At 40.0% G+C, this 19770-nt stretch overlaps 2 protein-coding genes across 5 annotated transcripts in view; one reads left to right on the forward strand and one right to left on the reverse strand.

The window, feature by feature from the left end:
- Positions 1-1446: 1446 nt before the first annotated feature.
- Positions 1447-17162, reverse strand: TUBD1 (tubulin, delta 1). Of its 3 annotated transcripts, none has more exons than XM_012726002.1 (9): positions 17092-17162; positions 16030-16241; positions 14830-14977; positions 13580-13796; positions 12629-12860; positions 10381-10545; positions 4701-4841; positions 3831-4014; positions 1447-2709 (listed from the first exon to the last, which is right to left on the reverse strand). In XM_012726002.1, exons 2-9 carry the CDS (start codon positions 16199-16201, stop codon positions 2607-2609), a joined length of 1362 nt encoding a protein of 453 aa, XP_012581456.1. In that variant the 5' UTR covers positions 16202-16241; positions 17092-17162; the 3' UTR covers positions 1447-2606. The 3 variants fall into 3 exon arrangements, with proteins under 3 accessions (XP_012581456.1, XP_012581455.1, XP_004684494.1); XM_012726001.1 differs by having other exon boundaries at positions 17016-17119; XM_004684437.2 differs by having other exon boundaries at positions 16984-17119.
- A 214-nt stretch (positions 17163-17376) lies between these two features.
- RPS6KB1 (ribosomal protein S6 kinase, 70kDa, polypeptide 1) overlaps positions 17377-19770 on the forward strand; it is a 35249-nt gene continuing 32855 nt past the window's right edge. The window contains exon 1 of one of the 2 annotated variants that reach the window (XM_004684441.1): positions 17377-17651. In XM_004684441.1, the coding sequence (XP_004684498.1) occupies positions 17511-17651 (141 nt within the window). In that variant the 5' untranslated portion in view covers positions 17377-17510. Of the gene's footprint in view, positions 17652-18181; positions 18256-19770 lie in introns of those variants that run through there. The other variant, XM_012726476.1, reaches the window with a different exon arrangement.

The raw sequence follows: 19770 nt of genomic DNA on the forward strand, positions 1-19770 counted from the left end.
TGACAAAGTACACTGCTGAGGGGAGCAGCAGGAGAGACAGGAGGTCTGCTGCCCCATGTGGGTCACCTCCCTGGACAGGGATCGGACATTGAAGTGGCAGTGGCTAGGTTAGATTTCCTAGTGTTGTGCTTTAACCTGTTGCACCACCAGGGAGGGTTCCTTACCTAGTAATCTAAGAAATTTCATATTCAAATCTTCTGAATTAATATGCCCAGGAAATGATGATTCTGTTGTCCTGACTGGCCATTTTCTCTACTTTCAAGTTAGAGTGCATTTCCAATGCCACCCTTTGTCTTGAAAATTTGGCATTAACTTTAACTTTTTTTTTTTCATAAAACTGTGGTTATTTTATTTAGTTTTGTGAAGTATAAATATGCACTTTTAGCACTGGACTAAATGTAGCATACATGCATGTTGATTTCAGTGATAACCACCTGATCTTAAATAATCTTGTACTGCAGTGCTATTTCTTTTTTTTTTTTTTTGTATCCTTAATGAGCTGCTGAAGCTCACATAACTTTTACTAACTTTAACTTTTAACTTAACAAATCACAGCCACAATTGCAAAAATTTTATATTATTTGGAATAGACAGCAAAAACCCTCCCATGTAATTTGTTAAAGATAATTGGTCTTGGGCCCTCCCTGGTGGCGCAGTGAGTTAAAGCACAGCACTGAGAAGCTAAAGCCACTTCCGGATGAGTTCGATCCCTGCCCGCCCCTGAGGTGACCACATGGCGTGGCAGACCTCTCCAGACCCGCCCTCTGCTCCCCTCAGCAGGGTGCTTCATTCGTAGATCTGCCTGTTCTACTCCCCACTCTGTCTCTGGTGAAGCCTCTCGCCACCTCTGAGCTGGCTACAGCTGCTTCAGTGTAAGTTCGATCCCCAGTCCCGGAGGTGATCCTCGACAGACCTCTCCTGATCCTCCACAGACCTCTCCTGACCAGCCTGCTGCTCCCCTCAACAGTATACTTTGTCGGTCTGCCTGTTCTGCTCCCCACTCTGTTTCTGGTGAAGCCTCTCACTGCCCCTGCACCTCTGGCTTGTCAGTTCTGTATGAATAAATAAATAAATCTTAAAAAAATATACTTGGTTTGCAAATAGTTAAGAATCCACACATATAAAATAATGCAATTGTGGATCATAAAAGAAGTGTCAACTTGCACAAATGAATACACCAGAGTGCTCTTTATTTCTAGTTTGTGTCTCCATGGATTCTATCAGTTGCTAATGATAAATATGTTTGTACCCATTGCTACCTCATGAATTCCTTTCTCAAATATAAAATTAATTCAATTTAAGACTTTAAGATTAACTTCTAGTAAGGTTCTTCAGAATCAATCTAGCCCCTACTGTGATGATTCAGTTACAGATCATCACATTAATGCTGATTTAGTTTGGGGAAATTACTTTAGTTTCCTTAGTGCAGAATAATTACTTTTAAACTAGTTTTTAAAACTTTTTTATAAAGATTTATTTTAAAATTATTATCTAATTATTTTTGAAGTATACTTGGGTTAACAAAATACAACGGTGGGGTGTGCCTTTTAAAAGCTGAACAGACCACTTTTTACATTCCTTGGAAATAAGATATGGTTCAGTATTTTAAATCATAGCAACAGTTGATAAGAAAAACAGTAAAAAGGTAATCATTACCATATGCAAAGAAAAGGAAGAAACCAGTGAAATTGAACTGTCATTTTTCCATATAAAAATAAATCACCACTGGTAGATTTGGCAGAAAGCAAACTTTCCTATTTGTTTCCCATTTTACATTTAATATAACAACACATGTGGCTTACTGAAGTATGCCAATCCCCTCACATTCAGTTGCCAATTTTCAAGTGTTTTGTCCTGTGTGAAACCGACACTGTATCAACTTCATGATGTACATACAGTATTTCCTTGGTGTAATTTTCTCATGTTGGTGAAATTGGGGTGAAAGCTTTCACCCCTTTTGCTGAAGCATATATAGCTATCTTCTACAACAGTTAAACGCCTAAAAGTAATTTTTAAACACTAGTTCAATCAGTGCACCCTGTGGGATGGAACTCAGGCCACTGTAGTAGGCCACTGTGATGGATGCGCTGATACTTAACCCTCCAGGCCCCCAGGTAGGGCTCTGATATTATTTTTGAAACAGTTGATTAAAGTGGAAACTATTACACTTGTAAAATACTCAAAATAGATGTTCACATTGTAGCATTTGATAACAGCTCCCTCTGGTGGCTCAAAGCATTCACTTCAAAGATGAATACATTTAAATATCCTTTTTTGGGATAAAGCGAGATTTAGGAACATGCAAAGACAAAACAGAATTTTCCAATGTTTAGGTAGTTCTAGAGTTCCATCATGTCAGTAAAGTGTTTCCAAAGTTCTGTATATAGAAGCACCAATTTTTCTTACATACAAAAATATAAAGTAGATGATTTCATTGAAAACATGCTATTCTCCATGTAAAAGGTTCTCCATTTTTGTGGGTATAGTTTGCAGGAGAAACCGGCACCTGACTTGGTTATTTTTAGGACTTTGAAATTTTTACAGAAAAGTAGTAGTGTAAATACTTTAGTCCAAAAGTTGAAAGCAGTTTTCTGCTTGGTTCAGGATTAGAGGTTGTAGTAACTGGCAATGACCTGTTCTAACAATGTGAAACTGTCCAAAAAATCCTCTTCTTCAATTCCAAATTTTGTGTATTGATGAATGTAGGCCCTGTGAGAGAAAAATGAAATGAGAAATAACCAATCTCATACAAATGAATGACTTTTAAACTTAAACAATAAATACTTTCTTAGCTCATGAACATTTGAAAGTGGCAGACTTTCTCCTAAGTTTCAATTTCCTTCAGTGTTTACTCCAAAGATTAGAAAAACTTTGGAAATGTAGTTCCAGCTCCCTATTTTTTTAGTGTCTATGAGAATGATAATGAAAGACCCACAGGACAAAGTAGCATGTTCCGATTTGGCTGTCTACTGAGCACATATTTAATACCCAGAGGAATTCTATATAAACTCTAAAAAGTTCCAGAGGCTTAAATCATTGCGATATATTAATCTAGGAATTAAGTGAAGCTTGCTTCCCAAGTGTTTTCAGGCATTTAATTTGCAGCTAGGTCAGGTGGACTAAGAGCCTGTACTCCCCAAATGTTTTGAGGTAGATGAAGTTGTGTTAAAAAAACATCAAGGGAAGACAAATTAACCTGACATGATAATGACTGTCACCATTTAATGACAGCAGGAAGGAAAAGAAATAGAAAAAAATAGCATATGAGGGACCTGAGACTAGAGAGGTCTTGAGACATGGAGGCTTCAGAAATGGCCACATGCAAGACTGGCCAGGAAAGGCTTTGGGAACCCCAGCGAGCCAAAGTAGAGGGGCTGTTCAGCTACTTTGAGGGACTTTGTTTGGCCTGAAGTCATTGTACATTTCAAAAATCTGATAAAACATTTCTGAACTACTGGATTTCCCCGGTGGCACAGGGGGATGGGTTGCAGCACTCTGAAGCTGTTTGCAGTCACTGCAACAGGAGTTCGACCCACCAGGGAGGCCCAAAATGGGCTCATGTTAACGCCCTTGCCTCGTTGACCAACTGAGGAAGAGAAGTCTCCTGTGAGCCAAGATGTGGGTGGGTGCTTGCCAGACCTCAAATATGCCAACACCTTGACCTTGGACTTTCCAGCCTCCAGAACCATGAGAGATTTTTGTTTATGAGCCACCCAGTCTATGCCACTCTTGTTATAACAGCCCAAACAAACTAAGACACTCCAGATCCTGTCTTGCCTTAGCATAGTATCATCTCCTAAAGTTACTAAGGTTTACAGAGTTTTACTTACTTTGAAGCAAACATATTCCATGCTTTGTCCACAATCATGTCGAGTGGTTTTGCTAAGAACTGACTATTGCTCACTAATGCTGCAGACTTCTCATATTTGCTAAAGGCTCGCTGGGTTCTCCATACACTGAACGCATCGACAGGCTTTAACCAGGAAGTATAGAGAGCTGGATCTTTAAATCCCCCTAGAGTAAAACAACATAAACCATTCTTTACAACATGAATTTTAATTTGGGAAACAAATTAAGAAACAGGTACTTCCATGTCCCTCTCCCCAGAAATCTTTTAATACTTTCTGTTGCTTTTGAGAAAGCAATTCATATTTACAGTAAAAAAAAAAAAAATCAGACCATTCAGAAACGTTCTGTGATATGTCATCTGAACTGAAATGCTACCACCACCCAAATACATGTCACAGACTCCACTAGTCCTGAAATACCTGGCTTCATCTTCTTTGGAACAGAACCCCTCAATTTTAGCTGTGCTCACTGCCACTCAGGCAGCTGGTGTGGCACAAAAGTCCACCCAGCCAATGGCTAGCACAAATATGCTGTGGGACCTGAGGAGGTATGTCCTTGACACATTTCTATATGATAGGACAACTGAAGCTTGAAAAAGACGTCTAGCACTCTCAGGAGGAAGTCACAGGTGAGGATGATGGAACAATCAGATCAAGGAAAAAAACCTTTTATCTTGTTTAAACCACTTCTATTTGTGTCTGGTCACATACTAACTGATAGAATGGTTACTTTTTGATATTAAATCACAGTTTTATTTTTCTTTCGCTAAGAATCAATTCAGAAACCTTTCTTTAACCATATGTACTATATGCAAAATGTACATTTTACTTTTCACCTGAACTTCTGCTTACCCAGATCTGCACTGTGCACGTCTCTCCCACGAAGGATGACCAAGTTAGCAATGGAAGTGTTAAAACGAAGTTCCTTGTTGATAGCCATTTTACTAAGAGTAGGAAGTCCTGATAAAGGAGGCCGAACGTGCCAATCAATACCTACCAAATGAAAAAAAGAGATTTTATAAATGAAGAGAAAAATGTATTATGGTATGTGTATTTTACATCAATTTCCCTTTGATGCATAGTTTTCTTTACCCACTTAGTCTTAAGTACCTGGTTCACCTGAAATGATCCAAAGCCAATTTTTATTTAGTAGAAGAACTGAGATATAGGGGTGTGAGAGGAATCACCAGAGACTGAGGGGTGCAGAACAGGCCGACTGACTGAAATACACTGCTGAGGGAACAGCGGGAGACAGAGGTGTGGCCTTCTCTGCCGAAAGTGGATCCGCTCCCTGACTGGGGATGGAACCCAGCAAAACTGTAGGGACAAAATGCCGACCAGTAGTTGCTACAAGATAAAGGTAGAGGAGACACTTGACTACAAAGGGGTTGTGGGGGGATTCCCTGGTGGCTTAGGGGTCAAGTCTCAGCACAGTCACTGCCATGGCCTGAGCTTGATCCCCTGCCAGGGATCTGCTCATTTTTTTCCTGCAACTCTGACCTACACCCAGTTTTTCACATTGGTTGCAAACAATTTTTTTTAAGAGTTATTTATTTATGCATACAAGAACTGGGGTACAGGCCAGAGGTATGAGGGTGAGAGGACTCACCAGAGACAGAGTGGGGAGCAGAATTGCCCTGCTGGGAGGAACAGTGGGTAGGTCAGGGGAGGTCTGCCACACCATGTGGGTCAGCTCCCTAGCTGGGGATCAAACTCAGTACTGCAGTGTCTGTGGCTAATTTCAAAGTGCTGTGCTTTAACCTGTTGTACCACCAGGGAGGTCCCACATATCATTCTTGAACACACACAAAAAAATCAATATTTAACAAAAAATTTTATTTAGGTTTTCCTAAAATGTTTTCACATTCATAAACTTAATCACTTAATGATTCATTATTAATGCTACCTGTTTTCTCACACATCATTTTTCTCTGTGCCTCCAGAACACGTGCTGCGGCATTCGTTAAGGAAATCATTAAAACATTAAATCATTGGCTCTTAAACTGGATTTGTAATCTGTAGAGCACATCTCCATTTGACTGTTTAAGGAATGTTGCTAAACTTTGTTTCTGATGACAACTGCTTCTTTCCTACCCTAGCAGAAAAGGAAAGTTTTAATTTCTGGAGAGAACATATATGATTAAGAGTTGAGGCAGGGTATATACTAAACCCAGATAGCAAGTAAAAACCATGAAAATTATGACTCCTGAATTTTGCTCCCTGAAATCACTAAGACTTTGTCTACCTATCACTGAAGATAGATAAATGAATACTAGCTGTAGAAGGCTATAAAGAGGGCAAAGGTGGAAATCTAGATTTAAGCATGTCAGAGTACTCAAACAGAATGAAATTCATAGAAGAACGGAATCTATCAAGAAAAAAATGCGGGGCCCCTCCCTGTTGGCACAAAGGGTTAAACCTCAGTAGCTATCTGCAGCTGTTGTGTCACAAGTTCAGTCTCCAGCAGGGAGCTGACCCACATGGTGTGGCAGACCTCTCCTGTCTCATCCACTGCTCCCCTCAGCAGTGTATTTCAATAGATCCACCTGTTCTGTTCCCCACTTGGTCTCTCGTGAATCCCCTCACCTCCCATACCTCTGGCCTGTACCCGAGTTGTTTATGTATAAATAAATAAATCTTTTTAGAAAAAAGAAAAAAATCTGGACAGGTAGAGAAATACTTATGGTTGCATTAATTGAAAACGGCACACAGATAACTAAGCAAACAAAAAATGCAAGCAATTACGAGCTCTTAAAGAGAATTTAAACATTATACTGGAAAGTTACCCCAGGATTCTAACACGACATGGCCTAGTTGTGGACAGCATTAACTAGGTCATGACCATGTGAAGCTGGTATCTCTTCAACCCAATGATATTACTCTATTTGAAGGATGAGAAGACAAAAGAATGTCAACAGGGCTCAGTGGCCAGTGTGGAGAAAAAGCTATGTCCTAACCTTCCACAGGGTAAGTAAATAGGATATACCTAAATAACTGACAAGTCAGTAAATGGCAATGACTACGTGAAAATAGTAAAAGAACCAGCAAAAGTGTCTTGCAAAATGATTCCTTCTGGGAAGAAGAAAATAAAGGAAGGTTATGTGCTGACAGTTTTAACTGCCAGCTTTGGAGAACTATTTGATGCTTTAATCTATGTAGATATACTAAATGATGGCACATACATACTGGAAAATAATTAGCTATTATATAAATATAAGGTATGTCTAAATGTACTTAATTGGGAAGAGAGTCAGAAAACATTATGCAGAAAAAAGTTGTGGAACAAAAAAATACATATGATGTGATGCCAGTTTAAAGTCTTGAGAATTCTGTTGTATACTCCCCCAGAATGCTCTCTAATTCTCACATGCACAAATTAATCCCAACTAGCAAAAATAAAACAACTAGTAAAATTTTAAGATAAAATGTTTTAAATAAAACTTAAAAAATGAAGATTGTAAGTTAGTTTGAGTCAGAGGGCTAAGTCAAAAGTCATGGAAAATGGTTGGCAGGCCTTACCATTCTAATCAAGAACCTGCTAGCATGTGCCTGAAATTTTTTAAAAGATTTATTATTGTTTTTATGTATGCATATAAGAACTGGGGTGCAGGCCAGAGGTGTGGGGTGGAGGGTGAGAGGATTCTCCAGAGACACAGTGGGCTGACTGAAACACACTGCTCAAGGGAGCAGAAGGTAAGACTACTGCCATGTGGGTCAGCTCCTTGGCTGGGGATCAAACTCCAGTCACAGTGGCTGGTAATAGCTTAACAGTGCTGAGGCTTTAACCCCTGTGGCACCAGGGAGGCCCACTTGCTTAATTTTTATGGATCAATGAATAATTCCTGTGTGCCTTGAAAGAAAGTGTCTATACCTTCTACCATGGTCTGTTGTTTGTGTGTGTGTGTGCACACACGTGTGCAAGGAACTGTATTCAGAGAGCTATTCCACAAGAAACCTTATCTGAAGAGTATAAATTCACACCTACCCCTACTTTTAATTGACAAGATTCTAAACTTTGGACTGATGTGCTAATGGGAAAGAAGTTTTGGGGCTTTGGGAGAATGTGAGTACATCCTGCATATTAGAGGAGTGGATTCATTAGTTGACAGAGTGCAGAGGTAACAGCCAGCTACCAAGATGAACACCACTGACCCTTTCCTCCTAAGACTCATGCTCTCGTGTAGCCCCATCTCAAATGCAACAAGTCTAACCTCAGTAACCAAAAGGATGGTGTGTGACCTCCAGAGCTGGTCATTAAAGTGACTGTGACTTCTGCCTTGTTTCTTCTTAGATCACTCATTCTTACAGTTGCTAAGACAACATAAACAGATACATTGCTAATGGTGACATTAATGTCACTCTTCATAGAGAACGGTCATGTAACATGAAGAGTTTTTTTTCCCCAAAGGTTTATTTATGCTTCTAGAACTGAGGTACAGGCCAGAGGTGTGGTGGGTAAGAGGATTCATCAGAGACAGTGGGGAGCAGAACAAGCAGACTGATGAAGTACACTGCTGAGAGGAGCAGCGGGCAGGTACAAGCGGGCTGTCATGCCATGTGAGTCAGCTCCCAGGCTGGGGATTGAAATTGTGCCACAGTGGCTTCAGAGAGCTTCATAATGTGGTGCTTTAACCCACTGTGCCACCAGGGAGAGCCCGAGTTTTAAAACTGTATCTTCCAACTAGGCTAGAGATATAAATATGTTTATTCACATATTAATATATGTGAAAACAAAAAACTTTATCTGTAACTGTGAACAAAGCTGACACTCTCAAGTCCTACATGGAAAATGACTAAGCAAATTGAGGTTTATTGTCCTAAGAGAGCTCAGAGCAGCACTTTGTCTTACACTACCCTAAGTGTAAGAAACATTGTGTTCTTGGAGGTAGGCGTTAATAGGTATTGCTAGAAAAACAGGTATTGTGGCCACAAAAATTAGGAAGCTTTACTTTGGGATGTGAACTTTCTATTTTAATCTTCAAACCTCCGGCACTGTGAAAGAAAAGCTATAGGTATTACAGATAAATGTAGAGGAAATCCACTTTTATAGAATTTAAACCTAAGATATTGTCATTTGTGGTGCAGTACATGCTACCAGTTAAACATGACAGCTTGAACATACTGTTTGCCACTCTCTCCCCAAATCTCACAAGATAGGATGTTTTTGTTTTTGTTTGTTTTATAAGCATAGACAAGAAAAGAAAAGGAATGGGGAAAAAAGGCATGGCAACAAAATTTTGGAAGGCGGAAATCAAATGAACCAGTGGTTATGACTTAGCAACCAGGAAAAGCTGAACCTCCATATGGAGGTTCTAGTAGACTACTTCCAAAGTTAGAAGAAACAGGATTAGTTAAAAATCACGCTGCATGACAAGCAGTGAGAACTCCAGACCCTTCTTACTCCTTACAGTAGGGAAGTGCCCCCCATTGTCCCAGAAGTGCTTTCTGCTCAGGAAAGGCTAAACCAGTGAGGCCCTGGCCTCAGCTAAACTATGTGCTGTGCCACTGTCTGGGGTTGAATATATTGAGATGGAATTCATATTATGGAAGAATTTAGGGACAGAATAGTAATAGGTTCATAGAATAGGGAACAAATATATATTGCTAATTCTAGGAGGAAAATTTTAAATGTAATCTGCATGTACAGTATATGTTAAGTACTGAAAGCTGATCTGACCCAAAGCATAACTACACTGGAAGAAAGGAAAGAGGGGTGTGTAAGCATATATTAAAGGGATATGAGAAGATTCAATTTTCAGGCCTCCCTGGTGACCTAAGTCTCAGCACTGTCACTACTATGGCCTGAGTTCCATCCTGGAGCAGGGAGCTGACAACCCACATGGCGCAGCAGACATCTCCTGCCTCATCTGCTGCTCCCCTCAGCAGTGTATTTCAGTGATCTGACTGTTCTGCTCCCCACTGTGAATTTTTTCAGCCCCCACACCTCTGGTCAACACCCCAGTTCTAAACACACACACTTCCCCCACCCACAGACTCAGTTCTCAATTTTCACATTATTAAGATAATTGATAATACCTAAACCAGGCAAATAAAACAAAGTATAAGCAAGATATTTAGAAATATGGAGGCAATTCCAAATGAATCTGCTAAAAACAGAAAAGAGTTTCAAGTGGAGAGTAGGGAAGTGAGGGATACTGGGCTGTGCTTTTCCTCACTATAAAGTCATCTTGGACAACTTCTTCCCCAGTGAGATATCATTTATATACAATGTAAATTATAAGTTTAAATATACACTTAAATGAATTTCAACTACTTGATTTTTTAAAAACTATGTTCATATATTACTCTGACAGAAAAAGAAGTAAAATATCTCACTCGTTTGAGCTATTTCTGGGAAACAAAACTTGAATGACTGAGAAGCTCTCCTAGGAGGTGCTGGTAAGTTTTTGCAGGAGCCTCCCTGGCCAGAAGAAGGGACCATTATTTCAACCAACACCAGAAGTTTATATTGAGAACTCTGGCACAGGCATTTTTCCAGCTGTGGGTTGCATATTTTTAAAATACTCTTTACCTTCTTCCATTTTCGCATTAGAAATGAGCATCTGTCTCAAGTGCTTGAGGAGGCCAGCCCAAGTAAACGTGCTATATGCCAGGGAGTTCTCAGACATTTGAGGAATGTTTCGAACACTCAGCATCTTGAATTCAGGATGAGGAACTAAATTCTCCATTAAGTCTCCTGTAAAGGAAAAAATCCAAACTAGATTTTAAAATTCTCCATTGTTTGCAATGGTCTCTATACAACCATGACTTGATGATTTTGGGGGGGCCAAATGTCTTCTCCAAGGTCAGAAGTGTTTAAACCTTACAAAATACATACGATTTCAGAAACTACCTACTACAGACCCATATTTGCTTCATTTTGGCATCTATTTGAAATGAGTGACAAACAGTTTCTTTGCCAAAATGGAAACAAGAGTTAAGCAGCTAAGGAACTGGAATATGAAAAAAGTTAGGTAAGCTACAGAAAATAATGTAAGTATCATAGCTAATTTTGTTTTGTTTTGTTTTTTTTAGTAATATAAGTTTATTTTTACATCATTTTGTACATTTTTTTAAATCTCAATTGTAATCCCCAAGGATTTCCCATCACCGAGTCACCCGTGTGCCATCACCATCAGAACTAATATTTTATTGTCACTGTGTGTTCACTATTCCATTAGAAAATATCATCATTTCTCCTACTAATGTGGTTAAATGTTATTTGTGTGGACATCAAATTCTACTAGGGCAAAAGACATGATTAGTGGACCTCCCTGGTGGTGCAGGGGTTAAAGTCTCAGTGTTATCAAACTATCAGCAGCCACTGAGGCACCAGTTCGATCCCCTGCCAGGGAGCTGACCCACATGGCCCAGCAGACCTCTCCTGTCTCACCTGCTGCTTCCCTCAGCAGTGTATTTCAGTAGATCTTCCTGTTCTGCTCCCCACTGTGTGTCTGGTGAGTTCTCTCATCCCCTGCACCTCTGGCCTACATCCCATTTCCTTTACAAAATAAATAAGTAAATAAAATCTTTAAAAAAATGTATTTATTTATGTATACAAGAACTGGGATCTAAGCCTGAGGTGCAGGGAATGAGAGGATTCACCAGAGATGGGTAGGGGCGGAGGCAGAACAGTCATATCTACTGAAATAAACTGCTGAGAAGAGCAGCGGGCTTCCTACTGCTGTGTCATGTGGGTTAGCTCTCTGAGCAGGGAATGAACTTATGGCTGCCAATCACTTGATAGCACTGCTTTAACCCCTGTTCTACCAGGGAGGCCCTAAAAAATAACTCTTAAAAAAAAAAAAGACATGATTAATAATTCCTGAAGATAGAAACATATCTATCTTAAGAAACTTTTCCTTTAAAGATTTATTTATTTATGCATAAAGAACTGGGGTATAGGCCAGAGGTGCAATGGGGTGAGAGGATTCACCAGAGATAGAGTGGGGGACAGGCAAATGTACTGAAATACACTGCTAAAAGGAGCAGCAGGTTCAAGAGAGGTCTGCCAGCCATGTGGGTCAGCTCCCTGGCTTTGGTAGCTTCACACTGCTGTGCTTTAGCCCTTTGTACCACCAGGAAGGGCCCAAAAACTTGTATTTATAATGAAATAGAATCTAGGAGAAAGGCTACTTTGTTTTATATTCAGAGCTGTTTTATATATTTATAGAAGGTATCTAGGAGAGAGAAAATCATATTAACATAATATGAAATGTATATCAACAATGAATGCAAACTTATCCTACATCTTAATGAAAACATCAAATTTTGACACAAATATCTATAAAACATCGCACAAATGACTTTATGACTGGTGGAATTTCCTCTAAACACAAGCATCCTCTTCTGTAAAAGGAGAGCTGGGTTCTGTTGCATACCATGCATAACAAACAAAAGCCAGCAAATAATTCCTAAACCCGAATGCACAAATTGTTGTCACATTCTGCTATTACAGCTTTCTTGTTCAGTTACTCTCATCTTAAGCGTTCTTGCCTCAGTTTCCTCATTTGTTCCCAAAAAAACCAAGGATCATGAAGAATGGAGTGAGTAGATATCCATTACTCTTTTGAGAAATGTAGCAATGTCTCAGTATGTTACCACATACTGAGTTAACTACATAGTTATTTGTTAATAAGAGAGCTAAGCAGCTCTTCAGTAAGGCTTTTGTGATGGAGACCAACTCTATCGTCAGGCAGAGGAGAGAAGTCAGCAAAAAGTACCTTTGAGGCTTTCTGCACAAGAGACTTTGATACAAATAACATGCAGGGGACAAATACCTAATGGATTCCTCCTGTAGTAACGGGAGCCTTCTTCAGAATAAGTAGGCTGGAACACACTTCCCAGTTGATGTGCGAGTATTCGATTTATATCACTAAAGGAGATCTGCTTGATATTCATCAGTTTTGCACAGATCTTATGAATAGCATCGTTCTCATGAATAAGGAGGGCGTCTGAAGATCGGTACAAGTGAGAAAGAGTCAAAATGGAGTTGTAGTTCTGTACAATAACCTGGAAAATGAAAGATCAGGAATAAAAAAGGCAGGAAAGAAGAGCGGTCTCTTAAGAGGGTAGGTTCAAAGGCGTCTTGTCTAAGTTCTAATCCTGGCTGTCACTTTTTCTGTATATGATTTCTGACAAGTTATTGAACTTCTTTAGGCCTCAGTTCCTAATATGTAAAATGTGGATAAGAATTACATCAGCCTCTGTGTTGTAAGGATTAATGATAGAATGCAAGTAAAGCACTTAAAACAGTAACTTGTATATATTAGGGGCCCAGTAAACATCAACTATCATGCTTTCTTCCCACATTTTCTGTAGTGATTTATTTCACTTGCATTTATTATTCCTCTTAGTTGGCTGATAGACAGGAAATTGGGTTGTATAGAAATTTCCTCTCAATAGAAAGAAATGAAAATTCTTTGAAGATTGACATGGCACCTGGAGCAATGTCAAGGGCCCTACTTTACATATAGACAAAAGAAATAAAACCAGGAATGGTTTTCTAAGACAATATGTACATTTGTTTATTTTGAAATTTTAAAAACAAGGACTCCTCATTTGTTTGGAATAGTAAAGTTCAATGAGTTGTTCATGAAAGTAGCCTATTATATAAAGACTCTTGAAGCAATAGCTTAACATTTTAAACAAAGGGTAAGCTCAGTCTTTTACCCACACTTCACTGCAAAGATAAATGCCAAATATATAGTTACCAATAAAGATATTCATACCTCACCAGTTCCATAGGGCCATATGATCTGATTCATTTTCAAAGAGTCTGAGAACTGATCTTGTAAACTCTGTGTAATAAAGGTTCCTAGTCCTGACCCTGTGCCCCCAGCCATACTCATTATGATGAAAAATCCACTCAACGAATCACATTTTTCTGCTTCCTTCTGGATTAGGTTCATTATAGATTCTTCATGTCTGGGTCCGTGAACAGAGTAACTATGTGATGCAAAAGAAAAAAACATATAAACACCTTTCAATTTAAATAGAGAGATGCAATGCAGAAAGAAAGACATAGGCTAGTGAAGGCTTTTTAAAACTAAGGAAGTGGGAGTCCTTGGTGGCATAGGGGTTAAGTCTCAGGGCTATCAAGCTATTACCAGCCACCTGCAGCATGAGTTGGGTCACAGGCCAGGGAGCTGAGCCACTGCACGTCTCAGCAGACCTCTCCCATGTCACCCACTCAGCTATGTATTTCTACAGATCCACTTGTTCTGCAACCCACTCTGTCTCTGGAGAATCCTCTCACTCCCTGTACTCTGGCCTACACCCCAGCTCTTGTATGCATAAATAAATAAATGTTTTTTTAAAGAAAGAACTTTTAAAAATAAAGCTAAGGAAATGAACTAACTCTCATGAATGGTAAAGGTACCCTGATTGATGAAATTTAAATTATGCAGTTAAATATATTTAACAGGTGAGTAGGCCTAGGAGAGTGAATTTACCAGGTACACAAAAGTCTCTTTCACCAGCTACTTTAGCTGAAGACTTCAATTAACAGGGAGTTATGCAAGTTTATGGTCTAACATAATAGTCTATAACCCTACAGCAAAAGTTCTTCAACTTATGTCATGTAAGAATCACTTGGGAAAGCTTTGAAAAGTCCCAACATTCCAAACAAATTAAATCAGAATTTCTGGAAGCAAACCCTAGAATTTGCCAAAGAACCGTTGGATACACTACTGCCTTGTCATATTCTCTATGAGTTGGAATACCTGCCAGATAAAGGTATTGTTTGGTGAGTAAGTCAGTTGGCACCATGACAGTGAAAAAAGAAAACCCTGATGCAAGAGTTTCTTGGTCCCATCGTTACACAGAACTGAAAGACGGTTGAGAATTCTTCTGGGTGAACTCACACTCTAAATTCTAAAACAGCAATTTCAACATTTCACGCTTGGGATATCAAGTTGTAACTAGGCTATAAAATGATTGTGCTTCTGTATCTGAAATAAAAATGAGGAATCATTCTTACCCATATGCCCAGTTATTTCCAGAACCTTGCTTTTGACAGAAGCATGAATGTTGATCATATTTCCATCGGTCAGAGTGGGCAGCTTTTGATAGTGTTTGGTTGATAACTTTAGGTTCCATGTCAACAAGTACAGCTCGAGCAATTGGAACTATAGAGGGGGTAAAAAAAATCAAAAGAAAAATAGTTCATATATCTTAGTTGGGTTAAATCAGAACATAAATTTATATGTCAAAAAAAAAAAAAACAAAAAAAAAAACTCCAAAAGTTGAGGGGTGAAAGTTCTGTTATAATGCTTAGAAATCAAGGTGGATGGCAGCAGATATATATAGATGGTTTGTAATGCCTACCACTCAGCTAAGCAAGATGAATCACCATGGAGTCAGGGCTACAGAAAAAAAAAAGCCCTGAATACAGAGATGAAGACAAGACTCAGGAGAGAGAGATACAAAAATGGTCATACAAAATGTGAGGACCCTTGATGAATCCATACTAACAGAGTGACATAGTCACAGGTACAAATTCTATGGGCATAACAAGCAGTTTAGGATTATTGAAGCAGAAGATGAAAAAAGGGGATGGAAGAAATGATAAATGGGGATAGAAAGCAGGCAGCGCTGAGATCTTTGAAGGCCTTGTATGCAATGCTAAAAGCTTGAAATGCATCTTTTAGACAAAGGCAAAGTGAAGTCATCAAGTATTTTCAAGTGGAGAAGTCAGATGTCTTTCTTTAAAAAAAAATATTTATTTCATTTATTTATGCATTCAAGAGCTGGGGTGTAGGCTAGAGGTGTGGGGTGGGTGAGAGGATTCACCACAGACAGAGTGGGGAGCAGACAGTTAGATTTACTGAAAAACACTGCGTAGGGGTCAGCCAGGAAGACAGGAGAGGTCTGCTCTGCCTTATGTGGGCTAGCAACCTGGCTGGGATTGAATTCAGGCCATAGTGGTGACAGCACTGAGAGTTAACCCCTACGCCAACAGGGAAGCCTAAGAGACAAGTTTTGTTTGCTTGTTTGGTTTTAGATTGGCACCATCGAGCATGTTCATTGATGTGAGCGACAAAAGTTGTTAACACAGTTAACAAAGGGCAACACACCTTAGGAAGATAGGAAGGGACAGGAGTTTGGACACTATGTGGGGTATTGGCATGAAGAAGCTAGTTATGTCAGAGTAAAGGAGAGAACTTTGGACAACACATACCTCCATGTTCCTGTTCACTGAAGAACCTTTCTTTGCAAGATGCTTGATATGCCTCATTCTCTCTTTTACAGCACAGTCCATGGGGACAGTGTGAGTCACGAAATAAAGCATCAAACACTTCAAAACCAATCTGATTGCCACACTGACCAAGTTGCAGTGTTATAATTGACATGCTGAGTTCTTAAACCTAGTTCCTAAAAAACATGGGCAACCTGTAATAGAAAAATATAGCAACTGATAAACCATATTACTAAAAAAAGAGCAATTGAAATTCCATGAATTAATATATATCAATACAAGTTTTGGTTTTTAGTTGTTTTTCCTTACTTTGATGTTCAAAAAATAAACTTTAAATGCCACATATATCATGCTATAGGTGAAGTAGCTGTGTTATCTAAGAAAACAATACACTCATTCAAGTATTTGTTCTCTTTCTCAATGAGATTTTGGGATTTGGTACTTATTGCACCCAAATTCATTCACATACAGGTCAATTATCCCATCATTTAAAACAAAACAAAATGTATGCTAGTAAGTAACTAGTAGTATATACCACAAATCACATGGATACATAGAATTTAGAGGTTAGTTCAATAATTGTACGTTTAATTAACATGAATTTTCGTCTTCTTAATGACTATCTCTTCACCATTACTTTTCTGTCCTGATAACTACAGTGACAACAACAAAGTTTTGTTTAGCTCAGGTAGTTAAAGCTTGCAAAAAGATCAGAGAAAAAGTTTTCTTTTTAACAGTGATAAAGACCCCACACTTGGTCTGTGCAGCACTGAAAAAACAATGGACAGACTGTATTTAAACTTTTCAAACAACTCTGCAAAATAGATATCATTATTTTTACTTTACAGATAAGAAAACTGAAGTTATGAAAAGTAATGTGACTTCTGGGAAGCCGTTGAACGAGAAAACACCAAAGACAAAATTCTTTTTCCCCACCTACACCCGGACTCTCCATAAATACAACTCACTGACAGCCCCACGACCCGCCGTTTCGGTCTGGTTCAAACTTCAGAGCGTCAACGCCATCGTTACGCGCATGCTCACTTTAAAAACGAAGAAAAAGGCAACGGAGAACGAATGCGCATGTTCCACGTGCGAAGTTTTGGTGTGTGCTTTTTTTTTTCCTTTTCAGAGAGGTTAATTACGCATGTTCAATTTCAATTTATCAATTTCAGACACGGCACGCATGCTCACCAGTTCATCAAGCGCTGTAGCTGACAGTACGCATGCTCTAATCATCACCAACGCTTCGACCGGGGTTCTGCGCATGTTCCTGCCAGAAACTGGGTCCTGGCGGTAGTACTACGCATGTTCATTGCCCACAGCTCAGCTTCACAGAAGCCTGTACGCATGCTCCAGCGCTGAGCTTGAGGAGCCAGTCCAGGGCCTAGGCGCAGACGCACTGAATCCAAGCAGCAGATGATGGCGGCAGCGGCGGCGGTGTCTGCGGCGGGTCCGGGCCCATGAGGCGACGACGGAGGCGGGACGGCTTTAACCCAGCGCCGGACTTCCGAGACAGGGAAGCTGAGGACATGGCAGGCGTGTTTGACATAGACCTGGACCAGCCAGAGGACGCGGGCTCTGAGGATGAGCTGGAGGAGGGGGTGAGGCCCGGGGTCCCGGGGGGGCCCCAGGTGACAGGGCCCTGGCGGTGGTGCGGGCCCTGTAAGCACAGCGCGTCCGAGGGCGCGGAGACCCCGGGAGGCGTGTAGTTATCTGCGGGAGCTGAGGCGCCGCGCTGCCAGACACTTGCGAGCGGGCGGGGCGGACCTGACCCTAGGTGTGAGGCCGCCGCGGGACTTGCAGGTGCAAGTTGAACCCCTAACTCCAGATCTGCGTAGCCAGGAGCAACCTGCTTATGGAGGGAGCGGGAAAGGCGCGTGGTCAGTTCTCGAGCTGTCGGACTTGAGTGTAGCTGGGCTCGAGTGGTGTAAGCGTGTGCTGGGGGAGGGGGACTGCGCTTGCTGGGCGTCCCGTAAGTGCAGGTGAAGTGCGGAAAGGTTTCCCTTCGAGTGTAAGGTTTCAAGTATTAAATCGTCAGACTTCCCACAACCACCTCTCTTCTCGGCCTGTCGCTTCTTTCCTAGGAAGCGCTCAGCTGTTAGAAGTGACAGCTGAAAACTTCTGTCGGGAGTAGCGCTGCCGCTGCTGTTACAGCCACCAGGAGTTTTATTTCGGGAGCAAGGGGGCTCTGCTGCATCTTCCAGGGTTTGTTTGTTTGCCTTTTTTTTTTTTTAACCTTTTCCGTGTGACTTAAAAAAAAAAAAGCATTTATAACACACGGCATTTGTAACTTACCCCCAATTTAAAGGTATCTACATTTTTTTCAAAATACTTTATGTAATTTGGGGGTGGAAAAAACCCCAGCGTTGACAGCTGTGATTTGGCTTGCCAAAAATAAATTGCTTGAACTGAGACTTGTGAATGGTGGTGTGAGGGCTTTTCTTGCAGGATTTATGGCACTAAATTTAGAGCTGTTTTTCCTAATGAATAGTTTGAATTTTACCTTTGTTGTCTTTAGTAGTTTGTTATTCTTTATGGAATATCATTTTTTTTTCTTTTTCAAGAGAAATTCATCGTACAATTACAATTGTATCTGAAGTTCAAAAAATGGTGTTGTCACACTAAATCGCTGATTCTGGGCAAATGATTATCAGTGATAGTTTGATGGTAATTTAGATTCTAAATTTAATTGTGTAGATGAGTACACAGGTCAGTGGCTATAAAACTGGCAAGTTAAGTTGTGCACTGCTTATTGATAAAAAATCAAGGACTGTGAATACATTAAGAAACCCATTGGGCCAAAACTATACTATTCTTTTCATTGTCAAGTGATCCAAATCAAAATCACACTTTGGGAAAGTGGGTTTGAGATGCGTGCTTTTAAATATATTTGCATGAGAAATACATTCTTTATTCTTGGACTTGGATATTACACTAAATAGAATCTGAAACATGTGGAATTCTCTTCTTTTTTTTTTTTTTTAAAGGTTTATTTGTTTATGCATACAAGAGCTAGGGTACAGGCCAGAGGTGTGGGGAGAGGATTCACCAAGACAGGGTAGGAAGCAGAACCGGCATATCTACTGAAATACACTGCTGAGGGGAGCAGAGGCGGAGAGGTCTGCTCTGCCATGTGGCTCACCTTCCTGGCCGGGGATGGAGCACATGCTGCAGTGGCTGTGATTAGCTTCATAGTGTTGTGCTTTATTTAATCCCTTGTGCCACCAGGGAGGCTCCTAAAATTATTTTCATTACATATCAGATCCATTAATAAGGCTCCATATGGTAGAGGCTTTGGAGCAGGGTAAGGGAGAAAACTGAGGAAAGAAAGGTATTTTGTGAAATCATTCATTGAACTGATAGAATTTGGAGATTATGGAGTTATTAGAAATGAGAGGAATTGGGAGTAAAATACTGTATTAAAAATTCCTGTTTTGAAGTGAGTCTTTGTTTGAATATGTTTTGGCCTATTCCTGGACATTTTTTTTTTTTTCATTAGATACAAACACATAGGAGTTTAAGAGGGTATGGAAGAAGAGATCAGAAAAATTGATGGAAAGAAGAAAGAGAAAGAAATGTGGCCACTGTAGTAGAGAGAGGAATTTTGGGGAAAGAACAGATGTAGTTAAAGGATTTTGAGAAAGAGTCTTCAGCAAAATGTAGCTTAGCTTCACAATGCTTTTGGAGTTGAAAAAAATTTTTGAGTGTTTTTTTTTTTTT

Source organism: Condylura cristata, unplaced genomic scaffold (genome assembly GCF_000260355.1).
Source record: "Condylura cristata isolate star-nosed mole 26May11 unplaced genomic scaffold, ConCri1.0 scaffold00017, whole genome shotgun sequence".
NCBI classification, from domain to species: domain Eukaryota; kingdom Metazoa; phylum Chordata; class Mammalia; order Eulipotyphla; family Talpidae; genus Condylura; species Condylura cristata.

What these genes read in the sequence shown, in the direction of transcription:
- TUBD1 (XM_012726002.1), bottom strand. Translation starts at nt 16,201, where the DNA reads ATGTCAATTATAACACTGCAACTTGGTCAGTGTGGCAATCAGATTGGT. An exon ending in CAGTGAACAGGAACATGGAG is followed by an intron (nt 14,978 to 16,029) that starts GTATGTGTTGTC and finishes CCCCCTCTATAG; the next exon opens with TTCCAATTGCTCGAGCTGTA. An exon ending in TAATGCGAAAATGGAAGAAG is followed by an intron (nt 4,842 to 10,380) that starts GTAAAGAGTATT and finishes TTCATTTGGTAG; the next exon opens with GTATTGATTGGCACGTTCGG.